This window comes from Lactuca sativa, chromosome 6 (assembly GCF_002870075.4).
Source record: "Lactuca sativa cultivar Salinas chromosome 6, Lsat_Salinas_v11, whole genome shotgun sequence".
Lineage (NCBI taxonomy): Eukaryota > Viridiplantae > Streptophyta > Magnoliopsida > Asterales > Asteraceae > Lactuca > Lactuca sativa.
Window position 1 is genome coordinate 177,876,356 of NC_056628.2, and position 20,039 is coordinate 177,896,394.

Consider the following 20,039-nt stretch of genomic DNA (forward strand, 5'->3'; position numbering starts at 1 on the left):
ACAATGCTTCAATCAATTTTGCATCTTCTTCACTACTCCATGTGTGTTTGTTTTGCCCTGCCATGCCTACAAAAAAATTTACAGTAGATGCTTGAAATAGTAATTCAACCATTAAACATAATATTATCACACCAAATAATGAATACAAAAGACAACAATCCTAACAAAAAATTGATGTCATTTGCCATATATGTATTATTATTGAATGAAATATGAAAAGTTGAAAACCTAAATTACTTATAGGTATTCGTATAAAAATACACATATAAATTTGAAAATTAATGCATATTAAAACACCTTTGACCTATGTCGAAATCATTGTAATTCCAAATTATTGCAATATTAAAACAACCATGTGAAATCTTATGTACCATAAAAAAGTATCTACGCAAACCATTAACAAAAAAGTATTCCTATGAGCAATTGCTTTTTCAAAAAAGCAAACTGGAAACCAAATAAAAAAACGCCGGCGTCAACCAAATAAAAATACACACGAGTAATTGTATGGATGGAAAAGAAATAAAAAAAATCGCCTTCAATCGAGCAATAGTAGAAATAGAAGTAGCGTTTGATCGACAAGAATTGGGACGTGATTCGAATGTGATACCCTATTGACGCATAGAAGCGTGAGATCAATTCTCCCCCGAGTTAGGAAGACTTACATCTAGTAATTGTTGCACCGCTTTCAAATAACAAGGTTCGAATCCGTTGTCAGTACCACTATCCTTTTCGGATACATGTAACTCCAACAATGCTTCAATCAATTTTGCATCTTCTTCAGTAGTCCATGTGTGTTTGTTTTGCCCTGCCATGCCTACAAAAAAATTTACAGTAGATGCTTGAAATAGTAATTCAACCATTAAACATAATATTATCACACCAAATAATGAATACAAAAGACAACAATCCTAACAAAAAATTGATGTCATTTGCCATATATGTATTATTATTGAATGAAATATGAAAAGTTGAAAACCTAAATTACTTATAGGTATTCGTATAAAAATACACATATAAATTTGAAAATTAATGCATATTAAAACACCTTTGACCTATGTCGAAATCATTGTAATTCCAAATTATTGCAATATTAAAACAACCATGTGAAATCTTATGTACATAAAAAAGTATCTACGCAAACCATTAACAAAAAAGTATTCCTATGAGCAATGGCTTTTTCAAAAAAGCAAACTGGAAACCAAATAAAAAAACGTTGGCGTCAACCAAATAAAAATACACACGAGTAATTGTATGGATGAAAAAAGAAATAAAAAAAATCGCCTTCAATCGAGCAATAGTAGAAATAGAAGTAGCGTTTGATCGACAAGAATTTGACGTGATTCGAATGTGATACCCTATTGACGCATAGAAGCGTGAGATCAATTCTCCCCCGAGTTAGGAAGACTTACATCTAGTAATTGTTGCACCGCTTTCAAATAACCAGGTTTGAATCCGTTGTCAGTACCACTATCCTTTTCGGATACCTGTAACTCCAACAATGCTTCAATCAATTTTGCATCTTCTTCAGTAGTCCATGTGTGTTTGTTTTGCCCTGCCATGCCTACAAAAAAATTTACAGTAGATGCTTGAAATAGTAATTCAACCATTAAACATAATATTATCACACCAAATAATGAATACAAAAGACAACAATCCTAACAAAAAATTGATGTCATTTGCCATATATGTATTATTATTGAATGAAATATGAAAAGTTGAAAACCTAAATTACTTATAGGTATTCGTATAAAAATACACATATAAATTTGAAAATTAATGCATATTAAAACACCTTTGACCTATGTCGAAATCATTGTAATTCCAAATTATTGCAATATTAAAACAACCATGTGAAATCTTATGTACATAAAAAAGTATCTACGCAAACCATTAACAAAAAAGTATTCCTATGAGCAATGGCTTTTTCAAAAAAGCAAACTGGAAACCAAATAAAAAAACGTTGGCGTCAACCAAATAAAAATACACACGAGTAATTGTATGGATGAAAAAGAAATAAAAAAAATCGCCTTCAATCGAGCAATAGTAGAAATAGAAGTAGCGTTTGATCGACAAGAATTTGACGTGATTCGAATGTGATACCCTATTGACGCATAGAAGCGTGAGATCAATTCTCCCCCGAGTTAGGAAGACTTACATCTAGTAATTGTTGCACCGCTTTCAAATAACCAGGTTTGAATCTGTTGTCAGTACCACTATCCTTTTCGGATACCTGTAACTCCAACAATGCTTCAATCAATTTTGCATCTTCTTCAGTAGTCCATGTGTGTTTGTTTTGCCCTGCCATGCCTACAAAAAAATTTACAGTAGATGCTTGAAATAGTAATTCAACCATTAAACATAATATTATCACACCAAATAATGAATACAAAAGACAACAATCCTAACAAAAAATTGATGTCATTTGCCATATATGTATTATTATTGAATGAAATATGAAAAGTTGAAAACCTAAATTACTTATAGGTATTCGTATAAAAATACACATATAAATTTGAAAATTAATGCATATTAAAACACCTTTGACCTATGTCGAAATCATTGTAATTCGAAATTATTGCAATATTAAAACAACCATGTGAAATCTTATGTACCATAAAAAAGTATCTACGCAAACCATTAACAAAAAAGTATTCCTATGAGCAATAGCTTTTTCAAAAAAGCAAACTGGAAACCAAATAAAAAAACGTTGGCGTCAACCAAATAAAAATACACACGAGTAATTGTATGGATGGAAAAGAAATAAAAAAAATCGCCTTCAATCGAGCAATAGTAGAAATAGAAGTAGCGTTTGATCGACAAGAATTTGACGTGATTCGAATGTGATACCCTATTGACGCATAGAAGCGTGAGATCAATTCTCCCCCGAGTTAGGAAGACTTACATCTAGTAATTGTTGCACCGCTTTCAAATAACCAGGTTTGAATCCGTTGTCAGTACCACTATCCTTTTCGGATACCTGTAACTCCAACAATGCTTCAATCAATTTTGCATCTTCTTCAGTAGTCCATGTGTGTTTGTTTTGCCCTGCCATGCCTACAAAAAAATTTACAGTAGATGTTTGAAATAGTAATTCAACCATTAAACATAATATTATCACACCAAATAATGAATACAAAAGACAACAATCCTAACAAAAAATTGATGTCATTTGCCATATATGTATTATTATTGAATGAAATATGAAAAGTTGAAAACCTAAATTACTTATAGGTATTCGTATAAAAATGCACATATAAATTTGAAAATTAATGCATATTAAAACACCTTTGACCTATGTCGAAATCATTGTAATTCCAAATTATTGCAATATTAAAACAACCATGTGAAATCTTATGTACCATAAAAAAGTATCTACGCAAACCATTAACAAAAAAGTATTCCTATGAGCAATGGCTTTTTCAAAAAAGCAAAGTGGAAACCAAATAAAAAAACGCTGGCGTCAACCAAATAAAAATACATACGAGTAATTGTATGGATGAAAAAGAAATAAAAAAAATCGCCTTCAATCGAGCAATAGTAGAAATAGAAGTAGCGTTTGATCGACAAGAATTTGACGTGATTCGAATGTGATACCCTATTGACGCATAGAAGCGTGAGATCAATTCTCCCCCGAGTTAGGAAGACTTACATCTAGTAATTGTTGCACCGCTTTCAAATAACCAGGTTTGAATCCGTTGTCAGTACCACTATCCTTTTCGGATACATGTAACTCCAACAATGCTTCAATCAATTTTGCATCTTCTTCAGTAGTCCATGTGTGTTTGTTTTGCCCTGCCATGCCTACAAAAAAAATTTACAGTAGATGCTTGAAATAGTAATTCAACCATTAAACATAATATTATCACACCAAATAATGAATACAAAAGACAACAATCCTATCAAAATATTGATGTCATTTGCCATATATGTATTATTATTGAATGAAATATGAAAAGTTGAAAACCTAAATTACTTATAGGTATTCGTATAAAAATGCACATATAAATTTGAAAATTAATGCATATTAAAACACCTTTGACCTATGTCGAAATCATTGTAATTCCAAATTATTGCAATATTAAAACAACCATGTGAAATCTTATGTACATAAAAAAGTATCTACGCAAACCATTAACAAAAAAGTATTCCTATGAGCAATGGCTTTTTCAAAAAAGCAAACTGGAAACCAAATAAAAAAACGTTGGCGTCAACCAAATAAAAATACACACGAGTAATTGTATGGATGGAAAAGAAATAAAAAAAATCGCCTTCAATCGAGCAATAGTAGAAATAGAAGTAGCGTTTGATCGACAAGAATTTGACGTGATTCGAATGTGATACCCTATTGACGCATAGAAGCGTGAGATCAATTCTCCCCCGAGTTAGGAAGACTTACATCTAGTAATTGTTGCACCGCTTTCAAATAACCAGGTTTGAATCCGTTGTCAGTACCACTATCCTTTTCGGATACCTGTAACTCCAACAATGCTTCAATCAATTTTGCATCTTCTTCAGTAGTCCATGTGTGTTTGTTTTGCCCTGCCATGCCTACAAAAAAATTTACAGTAGATGCTTGAAATAGTAATTCAACCATTAAACATAATATTATCACACCAAATAATGAATACAAAAGACAACAATCCTAACAAAAAATTGATGTCATTTGCCATATATGTATTATTATTGAATGAAATATGAAAAGTTGAAAACGTAAATTACTTATAGGTATTCGTATAAAAATGCACATATAAATTTGAAAATTAATGCATATTAAAACACCTTTGACCTATGTCGAAATCATTGTAATTCCAAATTATTGCAATATTAAAACAACCTTGTGAAATCTTATGTACCATAAAAAAGTATCTACGCAAACCATTAACAAAAAAGTATTCCTATGAGCAATGGCTTTTTCAAAAAAGCAAAGTGGAAACCAAATAAAAAAACGCTGGCGTCAACCAAATAAAAATACATACGAGTAATTGTATGGATGAAAAAGAAATAAAAAAAATCGCCTTCAATCGAGCAATAGTAGAAATAGAAGTAGCGTTTGATCGACAAGAATTTGACGTGAATGTGATACCTTATTGACGCTTCGTGAGACCAATTCCCCCCCCCCCCCCCCCCCCCACCCCACCCCATCTTTTTTTTTTTAATTTTATTTCCCAAGAACTGTTTCTTCCATTTTCTTTATAAAATATTGAGAATTAATTAGGTGGAAACGGAATTAAATTATTTCTCATTCTGTCCTTTTTAAGTACTAACCAAACAAAAGAAGTGGAATACATTCCATTTCTCTACCCCTAATTCTCTATACCAAACACCCCCTAAATCTAATCTTTATTTTAACGGACAAAATAGTTATACATATGTTTTTCACTTTAATATCAAAATCTTATTTGTGGATAATGCAAACGTAGATTTAAGGATAATTATATGGCTTAATTTGTTAGGGAAAGACATATGTAACATTCTTCATTCAATTTTGTTTGTCACCCGACAAAAGTGCACGAGTCATGGATACGGACAATTTTTGTAGAGAAAATCTACAACTACAACTTCTACAATATTAAATGAAATTGAAAAAAAAACGGTGTCGATTTTAATAAAAAATAAGGTAGTATTGAAATTGAAAATAAATTGGAAATTTAGTGTCAAAATCGAGAAAAAAAAATATAAAACTTAGTCCCTTTTTGTGCTACTTTTTTTTCCGAGTTTGACACATCATAACGACATCAGTATCACATAACCGAATAGTGTCATGATAATCTGTCACGTCATCAGATGTAACCGGGTAAAAAATGAATGACAAATCTAATCTATTCATTCCATCAATGTTCCAGATAGGATCTGAATAATCGACCTTAAGAATAAATGTCAACATCTGATATCGTCGGGTTAGAAACCCTTCAACAACATTGCAACAAATAAAAAAACATGGTGTTAAATTCCAAAAAAGTCCAAATTGAAAACAATGACTTTTGTGTAATTTACCATAAATTTTAACATCATTCATCATTAATTAGTTCACAATATATGTCGTTGAGAAAAAAAAAATCACTATATATTTATGCTAAGGAATTATGGATATATACTTATAGTCATATTGTTAAATTCTATCTGTACTATCCATGTTTTCTTGTTATCACTATTACTAAATAGTATATGCACAATTGAAGATCCTATGTAAGAAGTGTTGGTCCATGTAGCTTTTTTTGTCTTCCTTTAGCATGTATAGGGGAGAGGAGACATGGTCCATGGGCATTGTTTGCTAACATCTTTAAGTTCCCTTTTCCTTTTTGACCAAATACATGCTTCTTTCCATAGCAAAAAAACAAGAAGTTATGGACCAATTGTAAGACAAATAACTTAGAGACTTGTGGGGCTCACTTTTGTCATCCATAAGGATGTAGGGAGTGTAAGAAGGAAACATGGCTTCCATCCGTTTTTGGATATGTTTTTTAAAAGTAACTATTTAATAATAAAATCAGATATTCGGTTATAGCAAAAAAATAGTGTTAAAACATATGTATATTGCTTAAAAGTTTCTAATAATTGCTTCCAATGATGTTAAGTGTATAGTAAATTCTAGTTATTTAGATATATAACACACCAAACAAACCATTTTACATCATGCTCATGGAAGACAAGAATGTTTCAAAGGTTGCTAACTCGAGGGAGTGGGAGGGAAGCTTCCCTCATTTTTTATGGGTCATTCCCCTCTTTCCCTCACATTTCTTTTCTCACCTAAAACCCAAGGAATGGGTGGGAAGCTCCCCTCACTATTTTTTATTTTTTTTTTTTAAATATATTTCATACATATATTATACTCATTTCGTAGGAAATTAAAAACTATAAATTTTGATATATTTATATTTTTTTTAATAAGTATATAATTTTATAAATATTAAAAAAGATAAAAGAAAAGAAAAAATAAATAAATGTACCAATCATGTGAGGAGTGAGAATGCGGGATCCCCACCCCCCACCCTCTTCCCGCGCTAGCTTTCCCGCACCCACGGTGCGGTGTTCCCCCTATGTGGGAAACGTCCCGCACCTCTCCCCGCTCACCACTCCGTCCGGTCTAAACAAATAACCATTTTGTATAAACATATGGAGCCTTTATAAAGGAAAATGGCAAATTTAACATAATTTTCAGAGTTTCTTTCAATAAGTAGCCAAATTTTTTTTATAAAAATGACACATAAAGCCATTAAAACGACAGGTGGGCCTTCATATATTTTGATTTTGTCTAGGCTGTAATTTAGTGAAAAATATTAAAAAATCGATTTTTATCATTTTGGCAATGAGTAAATCGTAGAAGCCATTTGTGATTTCATCATACCAAATGACAAAATCAGTTTTTTTTATATTTTTATAACATCATAGTCCAAACGATTAAATTTCAGTCTATGAAGGTCCACCAACGATTTTGTTGGCTAGATTTGACTTTTAACAAAAAAAAAAAAAAAAATAATTATAATTGGTAGTAAGATTACCACAATTATGAAGACATGAAATCACAACAATAATCATTTTGAATATATAGATCCAAAATAGGTCGTGCTATATAATTTAAAAAGAATTAATCTTGCAACAATCATGTTATATTAATAACTTGAAGTTGAACGTTGCTATAGGAGAAGGCCTACAATAAACAAACTACAACAATGACATCATTTATCCAAATCTTTTCTCCCATACCCAAATCATATAACTCTATTCTCACCCATTTGGGAACTAAAAGCAACTTATAAATCACTAATAACACCCTCAAATCCCAAACAAAACCTAACCTACAATTATTATGGAAAGACTTTAACTATGAGTAGATGATTGTTTCATTAAAGGTTGTGAAGTTTTCCCCCATTCTTCGGGTGAACTCTTAACTTCCATCAACAATGCAACCACTTCTTTCATTGTAGGTCTCTCGGAAGGCGAAGAGTTCACACAAAACATTGCAATCCCAAGTGTTTGTAGCATTTCTTGCACCATTTGATCGGGTAGACCTTGAAGCTTTGTGTCAAGTATTGTTATTGCAGGCTCAAAGCTTCCCATTTTCTTTTTCACCCATTCGACTATATGTGAACCCTCTCTTACCCGATTTTCAACAGCACTACGCCCACTCAAGATCTCTAACAACACCACCCCATAACTATAAACATCACTCTTCTCCGTTATGTTCATCGTGTAGCCATATTCTGCAAAAGATTAAACAAGTTCCATATGTCAAAATAATCACATTTAAAGAAACATCTATAAGAATTTAGGGAAATTGTCAGAAAAGTCTCAATATTTTTGGAAAAAGTTACATTTTGGTTTAACAGAAAATCTTGATTATTTGATTTTACATTATAATATGTCATTTCCTGTTAAAAAATAAATTTTTTTTGTTAATTTAAGCCAAAATAAAATAATCGGACTTTTATGTTAAAAAAATAAATTGAAACTAAAATGTAACTTTTCGGATAATATTCTGACATTTTCTCTAACTTAATTAAGATTAATAGTTGTGACTATTTATGACATTCAATGGTGTAGAAACTTGCCTGGAGCGATGTATCCGTAGGATCCAGCTACCCTTGACATGGCATGCTGATAATTTGTAGTACTCATGAGCTTCGCTAGCCCAAAATCAGCCAAATAAGCTTCGTATTTGCAATCAAGAAGAATGTTGTTACACTTCACATCTCTATGAAGAATCGCAGGAACACAATCATGATGAAGATATGCAAGCCCTTGTGCAGATCCAACAGCAATCTTATACCTCGTTTCCCAATCCAAATTCCGATTAGTTAACAACAACTGCTGTAAATTCCCATTTGCAATATGATTGTAAAGCAAAAGCTTTACGCTTCTATTGGAACAATACCCTAAAAGTTTGACGATATTTCTATGCCGAATGTGACCTAGAATCTGAATCTCTGCTGAAAAAGAATCGATTGCGGGTTCTTCATCTTTTCTGGTTTTCCATAGCTTCTTGACTGCAATAATCTCTCCGTTTGGCATTTCCGCTTTGTATACAACGCCTGAACACCCTTTTCCGATCACGTTCTCGTCTTTTAAGCAATCCAAGATGTTATCGATTGAAAATCCGAGCTTTGTGAAGGGTATAAACGTCCACGGGTATGAAAAATCGTCGCCCCGGGAGTCGGGATTTTGGTCGGGTAAAGAATTCTTGATCATGTACCGGTTTCTTGACATGAAGATCCAGGTAGCGGCGGCGACGATGCTAATGGAAATGAGAATTACGATCACTAAACATGCAGTTTTTGCTGATTTTAATCGGTTTCTTGTGGGTGAACGTGAAGAACAGGAATACCCGTCGATTGATTCGCAAAGACCCGTGTTCTGAATGAATGATTCCGGCGTTAGGGTTCGGAAAAATGGTGTCACTGGAATTGGACCGGAGAAGTTGTTGTAGGAAATGTTGAGGGAAGTGAGGGAAGTAAGTGAACTCAAGATCATAATTTTGCCATGAAAGGAGTTGTGTGAAAGATCGAGTGATTGTAACTGAGTCAACCCGTTGATTGACTCGGGTATTTCACCTTGGAATCGGTTCCAGCTCAAGTCAAGACTAATGGTTAAGCTTGTGATTGACCCGATTTCAGGTGGGATTTGACCGGAAAGACTGTTGGAACTCAGATCAAGAAGTGTTAACTTTTGCAGGTTTTTAATGGATGCCGGGATTATACCAGTGAGTAGATTGTTGTTGAGGATGAGTTTATTTAAGTAACTGAAGTTACCGAAACTCGCCGGAATTTCACCGGTGAATCCATTTTGACTCAAATCGAGCTGCTCGAGGTTCACCAACTCGCCTAACTCAGGCGGGATTTCGCCGGAAATGTGATTGTTATGAATATCCAAGAGCTCAAGAACTGTAATGTTACCGATTTCATTTGGTAAAACACCTGAGAAATGATTCGTGTATAAATCAAGAAACACAAGATTTGGTAATTGTCCTATTTCTTTAGGAATTGGACCCGAAAGTTGATTCTCTCCAAGCCTTAATCTAACTAATGATTGACATTTCCCGACGCTTTTAGGAACTTTACCCGACAGTGAATTCCCAAGTAGTAACAGTTTGCTCAGTTTCTTTAACCCGAATATTTCATCTGGGATTTCACCTGTGAGCTTGTTTTTGGAAAGATCAAGCGAGTAAAGCTCAGTGCAGTTGCCGAAAGATGATGGAATCATGCCGGAAACCATGTTTCCCCACAAGAAGAAGCTCTGTAACATCTTTAAGTTTCCAATTTGCCATGGAATTTCGCCGGAGATTTGGTTTTTGTCAAGCTGAATCGCTGTAAGGCTTGTGCAGTTGCTGAGCTCCGGTGGAATTGGGCCGGTTAATGAATTCTCCGACAGATGAAGCTCTTCAAGAACGGTTAACCTTCCTAATTCATTTGGGATTTGACCACTCAGTTCATTAGCAGAGACATCGAATACAACTAGTGATGAACAGTTTGAAAGCTCCGGCGGGATTGTTCCGGTGAGGGAATTCCCCCATAGAAGTAAGCTAGTGAGCTTCTGAAGCTTTCCCAATTCACGTGGGATCGGACCATTAAGTTTATTCATGTGAAGGTACAAGTTTCTAAGCTCTGAGCACAACCCAAGTTCCGGTGGGATTGAACCGGTGATCTCTGTATCGTAAATGGCTAATGTTTGGAGACTGATCATGTTCTTGAATGTCGCCGGAATCACCCCGGAAAGTCCGGTGGCTGCAACTCCAAAAGTGGTGAGATTGGATAAAAAACCTAATTCCGACGGAATCTCTCCGGTCAAATACGGGTTACCTCCGATTCGAAACTCTTGGAGGGAAACCAATGATCCGAGTTGAGGTGGAATGGTGCTGTTTATGAGATTATCTTGGATACAAAAGTATTGGAGGGATGAAAGATTTGAAAGCTGAGGTGGGATTTTGCCGGAGAGTTGATTGGAGTCGAGATAAAGGAACTGAAGGGAACTCAGTTGGCCGAGCTCCGGCGGAATGTTTCCGAAGATGGAGTTTGAAGAGAGATCTAGGAGGCGGAGGTGTGGGAAAGAGCCGAACGACGGAGGAATTTGGCCGGAGATATTGGTGGATGAGAGGTTGAGAAGTTGCAGGGAGGAGAGAGAAGAGAGTTGTGGTGGGATAAAGGAGAGATTGAGGAATGTGTTTGGGATAGAGAGAGAAATGACTCTGTTTTGTGGTGAACATGTGACGCCTTGCCATGAACACGGTGTTATTGAAGATGAGTTCCATGACGAAAGAACGGCGGATGAGGTTTTAGAGAGAGAATCGGCGGAGGTGAGGAGTGAGAGTAGCGTTTGACCGTCGGGAGAGAGGGAGGAGACTGGTGGCGGGAGAGAAACGTAGAGAGAGAGAATCAAGAAACTGAAAAAGTTTGAAAGTTTATCCATTTTGTTGGGTATAAACTTAGTAAACCGTGGTGGCGAGTTGGTGCAGGAAAATGGGTATCAATGGAAATGACGGTGGCGGATGGTGGTGGTGGGTGGTGTTTGGCGGTGGTGTTTAAAAAAGTTTCATTCGTGGGGGACAATATGCATGTGAACGAGGGTTTTGAGGTAGTGGGGTATGATGCTTAAAACTCACTCGTGTGTTTATGTAAAACTGGAAAAAATAAACCCATGCATGTGAAGCAAGAAAAAGAACTCTATCTTTGCTTCTAATGAAAACTTACACACATAATCTCACCAGGAAACTGTGTCCTCCGCCTTACATGGCGGCGCTTCGGTCCTCTACTGGTGGTGGAGATAGAAGCCGAATAAGATATGATGGCATTTGTGGGGTCTTTTTAGTTCAACTTAAGTGTTCCATATGTTCTTGATGAGCTAACAGAAGAAAAGAAGAGGGCGGCGGTGGGTGGTGACGGCGGCTGCGGTGGTGGTTATGGTGGTGGCAGAGGACATGGGAGTTTGAAGGTGTATGGAGAGAGAGAATGGGTTGGAGTTTGGAGCTAGGACATGGAGATGCTCAAAATGTTTGGTTTTAAATACCAACAATTTGTTTATTTTATTTAAAATGATTAGGGCACCAAAACACTCACCAAAAATACCAAATTACCCCTGTAATGGACTCATTAGGAACCATTTACTACATATGGTTTAAAACTGTAAATAAATTACATTATTTATTTAACGTATGTAACAATAAGGGGTATTTATGTAATTTGAATATCGGGTCGGACCCAAATTTGGCAAGAATCTCAAGATAGAATTCAATGTTTTCAGAGTCCATGCGAGGGAAGTGGACAATAATATCTAGGATATTGTGAAAGGCTAAAGAAAGCTTGAATTAAGCATGCAAATAAATTCATACATGTTTATTTTTCCATTTCATGATTTCAATGCTTTCTTTTCATTTGTTAATTTTTAATTTAAAAAATACTAACACTTGTTATTAGAAATTTTAAAGTTTTATTTCAAATATAATTGCTCCCATTCCAAAGAAAAAAGAATAAAAGATTCATCATTAAAAAAAACTATTAATTAGTCTTCAGAAAATTTTAACTATTTAGTTTTTATTTTATTTTACATATTTAAAAGCTACCGATTATTTTGGTAAAAAAATTATTCACAAATAAAATGTACAACTTTCGATTTTTAGCTACCATTTTCCAAATTTCAGCTTCTAAATTTAGTTGTTAGTTATTTTTTCGAACACCCTAAATGTTTTAAACGTATATCCGTTATTCATAGCATGATTGTTTAAAAGACAACATGCTCTATTTGGTTTATGAAATTGTATGTCAAGAGAACGTTTCTCCAAATTAATCCTACATTTGTATAAAAAATAGTTAAACATCAAGTCATCAAGATCATAAATTAATGATAAGGTTATGAACTTATGATTGCAAATAAAATGGAAGTCCATGACAAAAGGAATGCCATTGAAAAGGTAGGTGAATATAAGATGTTTAGGGAATTCATTAAAAGCAGGATATATGAGTCAACATATTGACCGGAATGGTATTGAAAACTCGTGTAGTTTTGTATATTAGTACTTCAAAATTATTTAATAAAAAATGAATTGTAGTTAAGAGACTGGATAGGCTGTAGATATAGAGATAAATTGTAACAAGAAACTTCCAAAACAAGGGTAAATTTGGTATTTCAAATATGTCCTTTATTAACAGTGTAATTATTGTTTGGCGCGGTAAAATTTATTTGGGTAACCCGAGGAAAGGGTGTAGTGGGTGTGTTTTGGGAATAGGGTTAAAGTTTAAAATATTAATTAATTTATTGTTATTATTTTAATATCTAGCCACATGAAAAATTAAAGAAACAAATGTTAATAATATGACAAAATTATAGTATAAAACAGTAACAATGAGAAACCCAAATAGAGGAAGGCAAGATGTGTTAACTCATATAGTCATATTTCCATCTAGAGGTAGAGTCTAGAGAAATTGTTTTAAAAATGCCTCCGACTTCCCACGTATGAAACTTAAACACACGATGTTGAAAGGAAAAATATTAGCAATATATCTAAAAACATATAGTAATATTAAAAATGAAAGTAAATGGACAAAGTAACAATTTACACATTGCATGGAAACACAAGTACTGAAAGAGAAAAACTATAACTAAACAATTCATACAACTTTTAATATGAAGTCATGTCATTGGTAAATCATCCATAGTGATTATCTCCATCCTCTTAAATCTAAACCGCAATCATCATCTCCTCCTTGTTAAACTCACATTATCTTCTTACATTATTTTCGGGTATTCTCTTCTCCTCACACCATCGATCGTTACTAAAACACCACTTGCATTTGCTACTTTTAAATAGTAATTTAAAACATCTTTTCAAAGGCTAAATTTGCAGAAGTCCTACACATCAAAAATCTTTTATCAAGCAAAGTAGGTTGTTAAAAGTGTATACGTGGATATAACAATCAACAAAAGAGATTAAGTTTACTTACATAGTTATACTATATCAAACATGTCAACAATCTTTAAAACAAATATTGACTTCATGTCTTTAAAATCTCCAAAATAAGCATTCACGGATATCTATTAACATTAAAACATATCAATATAATGTAATGAGCTTGAAATGCCTAGTAAGTAATATTATTATTAGCCGATCACACACACACACACACACACACATATATATATATATATATATATATATATATATATATATATATATATATATATATAATATAAACAAAAACATGTTTGATATTTTTTATAATTGTACAAAATCTATTTTTTATAATTATGAAAACTTTTAAAAATATATATATTTAAAAATAACTAACAATAACAATAGTTAAAAATAACATTAAATTAAAAATGATATTGCTTCTTGAAAACAAAAACATGTTTGCCATCTAAAATAATAACTAGCATGACAAATAAGTTATTTTTAAATTAATATTCATAACAATATCTAAAAATAAAACTAAACCAAGTATTATATTGAAGTGTATTTACACACAATTGGTATATGATTATGTACAAATTACAATATATGTATATGTAAACTAATTAACCATACCAATAGTTACAAAGCAAAAATCAAAATTTATATTTAGTTTATCCACATACAATTCATGAGCGATTGATATTATATGATTTTAATGAATGTATATATTATTACATGGTTCAAAATACTTACAATGTTATATATCAAATTGTTTTAATCGTATACTTGTATGTTACAAAGATTGAATTAGGGAAAAAAGGATATAGACACATTTTAAATATGAGAATTATGATGATATCGAATCTAAATATTTCCAATAATCATTAAGTTGAATGCCATTAACATATCTTAAGTAAACGGTAGGGATGAGCATAAACCAAACCGGAAACTGATAACCAAAAAAATTGATTGAATAGGTTTGAAAATTTATAAAAATAGATATTAGTGATTCAATTCGATTCTGTATTATATATTCACCTAGTAAAACTAAAAATACCCATATATTTAAAAGCGACCAAAAACTGATCCATCATAAATATTATTTAATATTAATTTAGATCTAAATATTTCTATATGTATTATATACATCTTACATGTTATGTTTAAGAAATGTTAATTATGTTAATACTATCTTTGAATTTTGTTTTGTTCCGGGACAAAATTGAAGTTATTTTAGTGTACTTACCTTTGCGTAGTTCTTTTAGTATATTTAAATTGGATACGGTACCATTTATAGTAACGTACTTCAGTGAGTTTGAACATGAAAAAAAAATCAGAAAATTAGAAAATTAGAAAATCAGAAAACCGTGAACCCACAAAACCCAAGGTTTCAAACCGAATACTCATAAACCCTAACTGAAAACCGAAAATCTAACCCATGCAAAAACCGAACCCATATGAGTTTTAAAACCGGAAAAAACGGTTTTCTATGGTAAGGTTTGGTTTTAGCGAAAAAACGACTTAAACCAACCCATGTTTGTCCCTAGTAAATTGTTCATTAACATATCAGTAAATGGTTACCAAATAATCTTTTCAGATATCCGATGATACCAACCTTTATAACTTGATTTTCTATGTTCATTAACTTTTGACTCTGTTTTCAAAAATCTTTTCAATCGATAGTTATACATTTGAGAATTACCAGCTAAAAACGTAAATGCAATAAAGAAAAATAGATACTATCTGAATGAAATCCGAATAATAAAATATCTCAAACAATATTCAAATGTGTAGATGCACATGCATTAAAATCAAACATTAATGATTAATCACATTAAACATCTTGAGTCTATTCCAATCAACAATAAAGTCAAAGATTTGCTAAATAAAAGCTTAGGTACCTTCTGGATCAGATAACACAAGAGTATGGTAGGATAAGAAAAGCTTTAAATTCCTGATAAAGTTAAATATATCATGGTTATATATGATAAAATCCATAGTATTTATAAGAATCTTTTTATAATAAGGTGATTAACTAAGATTGAGGAAATAGGAAGCAACTATCTTGAAATATTTGAGTCCAATTGAGTGAACTGTCTTTATTATAAGCCACAAATGAAGCTACAAGCAACCTTTATATATATATATATATATATATATATATATATATATATATATATATATATATATATATATATATATATATATATATATATATATATATATATATATATATATGTGTGTGTGTGTGTGTATGTGTGGAAAGATCAAATCGAAACCAAAAAATATTATGAATTCTAGGAATTTATATATTATCAAATATATATTTGCAAACTTTGTAAAAGACATTTTTGTCTATCAATAAAAAGAAGGACATTGACGATAAATATAGAAAAAAAAAAGAGAACCCAAATATTTAATCCAACATTGGATGCTTTTTTTTCATTTTGTAAAACACACATCCTTTAAACTTAACAACATTTCTTACCTCCTACCATAGTCGGAAGATCACCACCGTCGGCAAATCGTCGTCGTCACTGCTTCAACCGATGGCCCGACCTCCTTTTCTTCTCACACTCGTTGCTTACCTACCGTCACGTCCCTCCTCTATGCACATCATATCTTTTAACGTCCCAAAAATAAGACCCGAAAGTTTCATTTTTAAATTAATAAAACCAATATCCCAAAAAATATCATCATAAATCCAAATAAAACAAATGTATCAATCATAATATCACATTAGAGTAAATCAAGAAAATGTGGAACGAGGTGGTGTGTGCTCTGCAATCATCTCGATCTATTCCCTTTGAAAATAGAAGTACCTGAAAAGCATAATCACAAAGCTTAATGAGCTCCTCAAAATACCATATACCATACATATAACACATAATGGGCCCCACCCAATGAGTATAACGGGCCCCGCCCTAACTCGCATAACGGGCCCCGCCCACATACAATTCATATAAGCATAACAGGTAATACTATGCAAAATAATCATCGAGCCTCGCCTAGTAACATATTAAACATATAATCATATAACACACAAACACATGCGAAAATCACAAAGATAATAACATGCCGTACAGTCATCAGGCCCCGCCCAAACTTGCATAACGGCCCCCGCCCACATACAAATCATATGTGCATAACCAGATACTAGCATACAGAATAACCATTGGGCCCTGCCTAGTAAGCATCCAAACATATACACATGCAAGAGTCACGTAGCCATCTAGCACCCTACATAACTAACCATGGGTCGGCATTGGTGCCTTCGACCCGCAAAACATAGTGAGAAAACTTACCTCGCACTGTCGAATCTCACAGAAAGAATCCCTGGCTGTTGTCTCACTAAGATCCCCGCACTATCAATCACCAAAATAACATCCATCAATAATCAGATCCCTACCCATACTAAGTGTCCAAACTAGGGTAAAAGACATTTTTACCCTTTGCCCAACTTGGTCCAAAGCCGAGGCCCAAACCACTAATCCAAAGGCCCAACTTCCAAATAAACACCCAAGGCCCAAATATGGTCCAATTTTCCAAATTAGGCCCAAACCCTTTCATGGGCCTCAAACCAAGGTCTAAAATGTTCTTAGCCCAAAAACACTTGAATTCAGATGGCCCAACATGGCCCAAGATAGCCAAGCCCACCTTAGCCCAAAATTAAATCCCAAAACAAAAGAAACCCAACATGCTAAGTACGCGGGGCGTACTCAGCGTACTGCTTATAGCGCTTGTACGCGCAGTGTACATGCTTATACGTCGTACTCACCAAATTGGCCAACTTTCCCATTAAGCTCTTAATCGATTAATACCAGGACCCAAGCTTAGATTTTACTTCCTTTATGTGGTTAATCACATAAAGTTGCCAACTTTATGTGCATGCATGGCTTAATGAAGCTCTTAAAGCTCAAAAGGACTTAATAGATGACTTACTGCATGCATGAGACCATAAGCAGCATAAAGCTTGCACCTTTAAGCTTAAGAAACTCATAATATGCCCAAATCTAAAAGGATAAACCCCACAACTGACTTTAATCATCAAATTAACCCAAAAACACAAAACCAATGACATGAAGAGATCTAATCAAGAAGAAAACAAGGTATGAACTTGATACCTCAAAAGACTTGCAAAATGAGTGATGATTCTGGATTAATAAGTTTCACACTAAGCAATGCACCCTAAATCTTCTTCAATCCTTCCAAAATGAGCAAAATAAGCACCAAATTCTCCTCAAAATCTCAAAGATACAACAATGGACGCTAAATGTCGAAATTTTGGGTTTAGGAGGTATGGAGGCTGGTAAAGAGGCCAGTCCTAGGGACATAATGAGTTTAAATAGGGTACAACATCTCCAAACTAGGGTTTCATTAACCTATTGTATGCTCATTATACAAGGCCTCACATTCGCGATCAACCCCTTTTAGTATTTTTCTGACCCCCCCCCCCCCCACACACACACACAAATAGAACCAATCCAAAACATAATCACAAGAGCCTGATCCACCATCAAAACTGAAACCATCCCTTTAACCATGAACCCTTCAACGGATACCCTTGGCATACATATTCCTTAATTCATATCCTACTGAAATGAAGACCATGCACATAAACACCCACGATACCCAACGCGAGTTCCCTCCAAAAACCAACATGGTACCTAAATTATAACCTGTGATCTAAGGATCTACACTTGCATTTCACCCAAAACCTTATGATTCACGGCAACCCCTTACTAAATCGGGATATAAAGATTCCCAAACCATCAATGAGACTACTAGTCTCGCACCTGGTCCAGCCACCAGGTTTTCAAGAGTCCAAAAAACAAGAATATCCTAGCCTAATCATCCCTCTGTGCCACTCACTGACCTCACACTCACTTCTGCAAACCAATATCCAATACCTCGATCCAACTGTCACTACCAGGTCCCACCTGCATTGCCATATACACATGAGCCTCGCCCATGGGTCCCACCCAATCTATACCACAGTGAGGCCATGCCTACGGGTCCCACCCATCTAGAGCTACACACTCCCGACTCCGCCTCAGACCCTAATGGTCCTCAATCTAAAATAGAGAAATGCTCCCCGACAATCCTGAATCAAAACCACATCCGACTGAATTCCAATCAGGTGTTCGAGTCATGCTTCGAACCTAGAGCCTTCATCATACAATAACAGGCAACGAGGCTCTAACACAATCCTCAGCCTGGATCCATCCACAAGCCTATTATGCAATATAAAGAAGACGCCGACCAGCTATTGGAAATTTCCTAAACTCCAACTTATACAACTTTAATCCAGATAGCCACTCTGGTCGTCTCTCCTCCTGATTGGGAGGTGGAACTTGCCCTAGTTCCACACCCGACCTAACTCCCGGAAATTCTGATCGATTCTCCCCTACTTGGATTCATCGAAGCTCTTCCATCCACAAAATTCGATGGATTCCCAACCCATCTTATCTTCATATACATGAACCGACTATGACCTGCGCTTACCAATACTAGTGTTCCATTACTAGCCAAACTCGATGATCGCTCGACTCCAGAAATCCAACAAAATACTCCCGAAATCTTAACAAATCTAATAATCTCAATCACCTACCATGATACCACACCAATTTCCTTAAGTCCTTTACTCTAGTGACTTAAGACCATCACCCTTGCTTTAAACCGGCGAATCTTCACCCAAATTTCCCATCCTCAAAAGAATTATGAACCTTAACCATCTACAATCCTTATGATAATAAAATTCCCCTAACACTTCCAATGACCAAACAACTCATGAAACTGTCACCACCATCTTCTTGCTATCGCTCCTTCCCTAGCAACAGTAGTGATTAAACCCAAAGGTTCTTTCATGGACAACTTCCGATAATACTAGAACAAACGCTAACATGACTGAACTCTGACTTCATTGGAGAACTAACCAGCTAGACCAATCATAAACCTTCCAAACGATACCCCTAAATTGACCCCACCAATGCATCGGAACAACAATCAAACAATCTAAAACCCTCTCAGAAAGATACGACTCATTAAAGGCTCTTGGTATGCGGGATGGCATATAACAATTCTTGATGATATAACCCAGACAATAGCAGAGGACCAAACTAGAGATAATGCTTACCCAAACCAAAGCAAAATTCCAAAT

At 34.2% G+C, this 20,039-nt stretch overlaps 1 protein-coding gene across 1 annotated transcript; it reads right to left on the minus strand.

The window, feature by feature from the left end:
• Positions 1-7,585: 7,585 nt before the first annotated feature.
• LOC111891431 (LRR receptor-like serine/threonine-protein kinase RGI5) lies at positions 7,586-11,956 on the minus strand. Its single transcript, XM_023887485.3, has 2 exons — positions 8,550-11,956; positions 7,586-8,201 (listed from the first exon to the last, which is right to left on the minus strand). Exons 1-2 carry the CDS (start codon positions 11,398-11,400, stop codon positions 7,819-7,821), a joined length of 3,234 nt encoding a protein of 1,077 aa, XP_023743253.1. The 5' UTR covers positions 11,401-11,956; the 3' UTR covers positions 7,586-7,818.
• Between the last annotated feature and the right edge of the window lie 8,083 nt (positions 11,957-20,039).

What these genes read in the sequence shown, in the direction of transcription:
- LOC111891431 (XM_023887485.3), bottom strand. Translation starts at nt 11,400, where the DNA reads ATGGATAAACTTTCAAACTTTTTCAGTTTCTTGATTCTCTCTCTCTAC. An exon ending in CTACGGATACATCGCTCCAG is followed by an intron (nt 8,202 to 8,549) that starts GCAAGTTTCTAC and finishes AATCTTTTGCAG; the next exon opens with AATATGGCTACACGATGAAC.